Source organism: Euleptes europaea, chromosome 3 (assembly GCF_029931775.1).
Source record: "Euleptes europaea isolate rEulEur1 chromosome 3, rEulEur1.hap1, whole genome shotgun sequence".
In the NCBI taxonomy this organism is placed as follows: domain Eukaryota; kingdom Metazoa; phylum Chordata; class Lepidosauria; order Squamata; family Sphaerodactylidae; genus Euleptes; species Euleptes europaea.
This window is the reverse complement of record NC_079314.1, coordinates 112095854-112103490: the sequence shown is the minus strand read 5'-3', so window position 1 is coordinate 112103490 and position 7637 is coordinate 112095854. Positions and strand designations below refer to the sequence as shown.

At 41.9% G+C, this 7637-nt stretch overlaps 1 protein-coding gene across 1 annotated transcript; it reads left to right on the top strand.

Annotated features, from left to right (window-relative positions):
* Positions 1-4327: 4327 nt before the first annotated feature.
* Positions 4328-4642, top strand: LOC130475657 (protein S100-A11-like). The gene has a single exon (XM_056847487.1). It carries the CDS (start codon positions 4328-4330, stop codon positions 4640-4642), a length of 315 nt encoding a protein of 104 aa, XP_056703465.1.
* The last annotated feature ends 2995 nt before the right edge of the window (positions 4643-7637 follow it).

Below are 7637 nucleotides of genomic sequence, written 5' to 3'. Positions count from 1 at the left end.
CCAGCCACGCCCCTGCAAAGCTCCTGCTGGTGGAGCAAAGGGACCTGGCAACCCTATATACTGTTAGATTAGGCACAGGGAACCCCAGGCTGAAATCCCTGCTGACCATGAAACTCACTGGTTGACCTTGGGCCAATCGTTCTCTTACAGTCTAACTTATCTCACAGGATCTTTGTGAGCATAAAATGGAGAGTGGAAGAACCAGGTACTGTGCCCCAAGTTCCTTGAAGGAAGGGTGGGATAAAAATGTGTGAAATAAATTCTGAGGGGATAGAAGGGGCTGTTCCACTGCAGTTCGGGGTGGTGGTGGTGGGGTGGGGGTCACATTTTTAACCCTCCTGCATGTAAAACCTCCCTGCAGATTATGAAAAGGCACATCAAAGAGAATAGTTCGAATGTAGCTCTCCATAGCCTCTGATCGTTTGCTTCTTATGGAGAATGAATTATAGAGGGGAACTCTGAAATACGTAATCTTTCCCCTGCAGTCTGAAGCGATACTGGACATTTGACCGCCTCAGCATTTTGCCAGTTCACTTCCAGAAGACAGTAATCCAGGAGAGAAAAACCAAGTGATATGAATATTCATGTGACCTCAGTTACAGTTACCCAGATCAATGTCTTTCTGTCACACGTAGGGTTATCAGGCCCTGCTGCCTGGCACTCCCGCCAGCTTTAGGCGCCCCTGGGAGCCTGCTGCCTGGTACCCCTAGGATGCAGGGCACGGGGTGGGAATGATGTCACAGGACATGCCCATGTCACTTTATGGTGAAAACCTGGAAGTGTCATCAGCATGTCAGGTGACATTCTGGACTTCCCACAAAAACTCTGTGGTTTCAGCTGGTTAGAAATGCATAAGTTCAGACGAGCTTTCTTATTGGCGAGATGTAATGCTCTAGGCTCAACCAAGACACAAGGGCGACACAATAAAATTACTGCAGAAGAACCAAAGTGCCCATTTTGTCCGGATCAAATAGAGTCCCTAGCTCACATTGTTTTAGCATGTTCACAAAGTAATATTGCACAAAATATTGCCTGGATAAAACAGCTAAAGACACTTTCTGAGAAGCGGATACTGCGTTATCTGCTGTCAAATAGATCGGTCAGTTGCGTGAGAGATGTGGCAACTTTTCTCTTTATAGTGTCAAGGAAAAATTAAATTTCATTTCCCCTTTTTAAAGTGTGAAGTGATTGATGGATAGCCAGTGGCTGTTAGATCTAGGGAAAGGTAATACCACAAAGGTTGAGAGGAAATTCCAGAACATCACCTGACGCACTGACATCATACCCAGGTTTTCACCTGGAAGTTATGTTGGTGCATTGCATGAGATCATTTCCACACACACCCTCAGTTCTTCTACCCGCCAAAACACAAGAATGGGTGGAAGAATGGGCCATCAGCCAGGAAGATGCCAAACTGAAGCAGGCAAATAATAAGCCTAATCACAAACCAAAATGGGGCTGTGAAGGTGTGAACTCACAAATCTGGATCCATTTGTAACAGACAATTCTTTTGGGATGGAAGAAAGTTCTCATATTAACCATTCCTGTTGTCACCACCCTCAAGAGTCATATCTGTCAGGAGTCCCAGGGCCTGTTCCTCTGTGAGCTAGGGTTGCCAGCCTCCAGGTACTGTAACCAATACCAACAAAATTATGGCTATATAATGACAGTATGTGGTAATATACCCACCAACATCCTATATTTACAACAAAGACATGTATTTATTTCAACACACATAGAATTATAATCAGAATCATATATTCAATATTCCTATAAAAGGTAAGTATTGTATTAATTCAATATAATTGAAGTGTCCTTTGTGATGTATATCTTTTCTTTTGCAGCAGCTGATTGGTAGAAGGAGAAAACGATCGTTTCAAGGCCCAAAGGCCAATTTTTCTTCAGTTCTTCCTATATAATACAATAAATAAAGCTCCTTGATAGTCATAAATATCTTTAAAAATTATTTCATATCAAAACTGCAATAAATAACAATTCAACACTCACAACAATAAATACATAAAAATTCCCTCATATACTTACAAAGATACGTCCTATGCAATTACTCATCATCATACATAGTATCAGGTTTCCTCCGAATAACCATTTATGGATATAATATACAGTACGTCCCAGACTGGGTAAGTGCAAGGAATCAGTCCACTCCGGTAACGATCCCAATGGCGTTATTACAATGATGCAAGCTAGTTACCTAAATAGCTCTCCGGTGTTCGCTCCTTGATACAGCTGATGTACATAGCCTGTGAGCCAGATTCTTAAAGTGACAGTGTATATTTACAGAAAGCATGACAGATCGTTCTCCAAGTTTAAACCATGAGGGGCCATGGTATTCAGAACATGTATAAAATATGCTTCCTTGCGTCTAAGGATTCTTTCATTGTCACTTCTATTAAATATGTTACCTTGTAAACGCCAAATTACAAAGAATCTTAGCTCATTCTCATTATGTTTTAATTTTAAAAAATGGTCGACAACCGGGGCTGTAGTTAACCCTGCCCTTATTCTAGATCTGTGCTCTAAAATCCGTGCTTTAATTGGCCTTATGCTAGAGCCAACGTAAATGAGTTGGCAGGGACAAATTAAACAATAAATACAATATTTAGTATTGCAATTAGAAAATGAGCGCAATTTGAATTTGAAATCTGAGTCCGTTCTTTTAAATTCTTAAAATTAAGTGGTTATTCGGAGGAAACCTGATACTATGTATGATGATGAGTAATTGCATAGGACGTACCTTTGTAAGTATATGAGGGAATTTTTATGTATTTATTGTTGTGAGTGTTGAATTGTTATTTATTGCAGTTTTGATATGAAATAATTTTTAAAGATATTTATGACTATCAAGGAGCTTTATTTATTGTATTATATAGGAAGAACTGAAGAAAAATTGGCCTTTGGGCCTTGAAACGATCGTTTTCTCCTTCTACCAATCAGCTGCTGCAAAAGAAAAGATATACATCACAAAGGACACTTCAATTATATTGAATTAATACAATACTTACCTTTTATAGGAATATTGAATATATGATTCTGATTATAATTCTATGTGTGTTGAAATAAATACATGTCTTTGTTGTAAATATAGGATGTTGGTGGGTATATTACCACATACTGTCATTATATAGCCATAATTTTGTTGGTATTGGTTACAGCTATTCCTATACTGTATTTCTCATCTTTAGATAATTGTATAGAGGTGTCTATTTTGTTTTCCAGCCTCCAGGTACTGGCTGGAGATCTCCTGCTATTACAACTGATCTCTAGCCGATAGAGCTCAGTTCCCCTGGAGAAAATGGCCGCTTTGGCAATTGGACTCTATGGCACTGAAGTCCCTCCCCTCTCCAAACCCTGCCCTTTATCTTGACTACCTCACTGATATGGTTCCCAGCTGCCTGCTAATAGTGGAAAATTGCCCGCCGGTTTGTGGTGCCGCTAGCCGACGTTTAGCTGGTCAGTGGGTGGAAGTGGGCTGTCGGAACAGGGAGGAGTGATCTGTGTCCCCTGTGCTATAATGTCACTTCCACCTTGATGCAGAAGCACCAGAATTACACTGGGAGGACGTTCTAGCACTCACCCCAAAAACTCTATGGGAACCATAGATCTTTGGGGCAAGTGTTAGAGCATCCCTCCAGTGCAATGCCGGTGTTTCTGCATCAAGCCAGAAGTGAACACATGAAGCTGCCTTATACTGAATCAGACCCTTGGTCCATCAAAGTCAGTATTGTCTACTCAGACTGGCAGAGGCTCTCCAGGGTCTCCGGTGGAGGTCTTTCACATCACCTACTTGCCTAATCCCTTTAACTGGAGATGCTGGGGATTGAACCTGGGACCTTCTGCATGCCAAGAAGATGCTCTATCACTGAGCCACAGCCCCTCCCTTCTGTGCGTGGCATTCAATTACATGACCATGTGAAGCTGCTTTATAGAGAATCAGACCCTTGGTCCATCAAGGTCAGAGTTGTCTACTCAGACTGGCAGCAGTTCTCCAGGGTCTCAGGCTGAAGTCTTTCACATCACCTCCCACCTGGTCCTTTTAACTGGAGATGCCGGGTATTGAACCTGGGACCTTCTGCATGCAAAGCAAAGGCTCTACCCCTGAGCCACAGCCCCTCCCCAAAGTGATGTCATCACACAGGGGACACAGATTGCCGCCCTTGTACCTCCCTCCCTAAAGTTCCCACCAGTGGCCAGCAGTGACCTGGCAACCCTACTCACTGATTTTTATTTTCACTCTTAAGGTTCTATTTATATTATTTTGCCCTATGAATTTATACTGGCGTGAGCCCGCAGCTGTGATCCACCAGAAATGTCATCGAAGTACACCGCCGGCCCAACAGAAACCGAACGCTGCATCGAGTCGCTGCTGGCCGTGCTCCAGCGCTATGCCGGCCGCGATGGAAACGCTTGTTCCCTCTCCAAAAAGGAGTTCCTGACCTTCATGAACACAGTTCTGGGATCTTTCACAAAGAACCAGAAGGACCCAGGCGTCCTGGACCGCATGATGAAGAAACTCAACATGAACTGCGACGGCCAGCTGGACTTTGGCGAATTCTTGAACCTCATTGGCGGCCTGGCTCAGGCCTGCCCCGAACAAGCGATGTCGTCCCCAACCAGCGGGTGACCCAAGAAACCGTGATCAATCCATCCGCTCCGGCTCTGGCCCATCACCAGCAAAATCCCAAACATTCCAGAAAACCGATCTCTGCGTACGACCAAAATCAGACGTCACTATTTTTGTTTCTATCAATAAAAATTGATGTGGAAAAAAAAGGGGGGGGAGAATTTATACTGGTGTTTTGGCTGCAAAAAGGCATATCAAGTCGATGCCAAGTTGAAACCTTTCCCCAAATTCCTGCAGTTAGTTGAAATGTCTTGGTTGTTCTGTCTCTGACTCGACACAGAGGTTTTATCAATTGCATTCATTACAGGCCTGTCAAGATAATCACACTTAGATTTATCTTAATTCCTTTTTCATGTGAGTAGATGTTTTCTTCATGTAGAAATTCGTATGGTTTACCTTAATAATGATCAACCTTTAGAGAAATTGAAACTATGGTATATCTATAACACTATTCTTTTTGTATAAATACATCTGGTTTACCTTAATAATGATTAATCTTTGGAGAAATTGAAACTATGGTATATCTATAACGCTATTTTATTTTTATTCTCCCCCCCCCCATGTTAGTGGCTGTCTAATATGTTTAAGAATATATCTGATTGCTTCTTAATCAAGTAAGAACAGGACAGAAACCAATATATTGAATCAGTTGTAGCAAGCATATTTTCTATTTTATGCATGTATATTATTGACTGAGATAATACTGTATATTGCAAACGGATGCAAAACTTCCCTCCCTCCCTGTTTTTCCTTCTGTATCCCATAAAAACACAATAAAAATTTATCCCAAAAAAAAAAAAAAAAAAAAAAAGGTAATCGCACATAAATAAAACCTGGTTTCTGTGAATGCCAGAACCATGGGAGCGAAGCACCATCTAGTGTTTTACTGTTGAAAGTGCCGTCTGGTTTGCAAGCAAAAACATTTTGGTGCTTTGAAAGTCACAGAATTGCCGGAGTGGGGTGGGGTGGGTGCTTGATGGAACTTAACTGTGGATTCTCTGGAATTAACTGGATTTTCAATATGTCATTATCAGTCTGCTAAAGTGCAATGAAATACCATCACATTTAATAAGACTCCCTTCTGTACTGTTAGTAGATGATTTATATCCCCCCGCCCCCCGCCCATATAAAAGACAAGAGGCAAGATAAGTGGTGAGCTTTGGGCACCCCCTGGGCATTTATGGAGCTAAAGAAGAATGAAATGGCAGAAATGGAAGAGTGGTCAGTGGCTCAGTGGTGGAGCCTCTGCTTGGTACGCAGAAGGTCCCAGGTTCAATCCCCGGCATCTCCAGTTAAAGGGACTAGGCAAGTAGGCGATGTGAAAGACCCCTGCCTGAGACCCTGGAGAGCCATGGAGAGGAGCTGTGTCTCGGGGTAGAGCCTCTGCTTGGCATGCAGAAGGTCTAGGTTCAATCCCCGGCATCTCCAGTTAAAGGGACTGGGCAAGTAGGTGATGTGAAAGACCTCATCCTGAGATCCTGGAGAGTCGCTGCCGGTCTGAGTAGACAATACTGATCTTGATGGACCAAGGGTCTGATTCAGTATAAGGCAGCTTCATGTGTTCACAATTGATAGAAGATCACATTTTGGAATGTCCTCCTATGCTACAAGCTCTCAGCAAATGGAAAACCAGCATTGCAAGCCACAAAATAAGAGGACAGAACATTCCTCCTCCTTTCTGATCTAGCTTTCTGTTTGTGCTGCATCTCTGTCATGCAGAGGTATATTCTAAATTGCAATCCCACAAATCACCCCAATCCACTTTTGGTCCATTCACATTTTCCAGTAAAACAGAAATTGTGTGTCCTGTCACTGTCAGTGCTTGATCATGCGTTCTGCTGTCTATTTTATTGTGGCTTTGCTGTCCCTTTGCCTTGAGTTTTCAATATAATTTGGAATATAGGCAAAAGCCTTGTGGCACCTTAGACTGACACATTTTAATATCCAGCATAAACTTTGGGGGACTAGAGCCTACAACATTTGCAGTTGAGTGAGACTTTAAGCATTTTAAACCTTTCCCCCAGTTGTTAATGTGTGTTCTTTAGTACTCTTTACTTTTATTATCGTTACAGTCACTGACCAGTTAAATGAGTATTCACATATATAAAACATTCAAGTGGAGAAAAAAAAAACAATTTTCAATAGGGCAACACCAGAAGACTAATTCATGATAATAGTAAGGCGGTTTTACCACTTGTATAATTCCAATAACAATGGACTATATAAATAAATCTATAAAACTTAAAATAAAAATAAAATACAATAAAAATATGAATATGAAATTTTAAATTCATGTAACATTTTTTTCCCGTTATACTTGCGGCAAACTTGATGTAAAAAACCACAGAACTAAGAAGAAGAAGAAGAAGAAGAAAAAGAAGAAGAGTTGGTTTTTATATGCCGACTTTTTCTATCACTTAAGGGAGACTGAAACTGGCTTACAATCACCTTCCCTTCCCCCCCCACAACAGACACCCTGTGAGGTCGGTGGGGGCTGAGAGAGTGAGACTAGCCCAAGGTCACACAGCTGGCTTCGTGTGTAGGAGCGGGGGAACAAATCCAGTTCACCAGATTAGCCTCCGCTGCTCATGTGGAGGAGTGGGGAATCAAACCCGGTTCTCCAGATCAGAGTCCACCGCTCCAATCCACCGCTCTTAACCACTACACCTCGCTGGCTCTCTTAGCAACCTTACTTGTGACATGTGAATTTTCATCAGATTGGAGTTTTTCGAGTCGAGTGTTTTCAGAACGACCTTGGATTTTCATTTTTCCCTGATTATAAATTACTTCAGTGTTGCCTATGAAGTACCTGTACGGGGGCTATAATGTGCAGAGTGTCCATTACACGTCTTAGACCCAACATGCATCACACAGGCAATTAAAATTTAGGATCTTCTGCCTGTGTATACTAAGATCCCAGCACGAGGCAGCACTCCAAAAGAATGAGGGAGAAATAACTCTTAAAAAAAAAAAAGATTGTTATTATCAGTTGTTT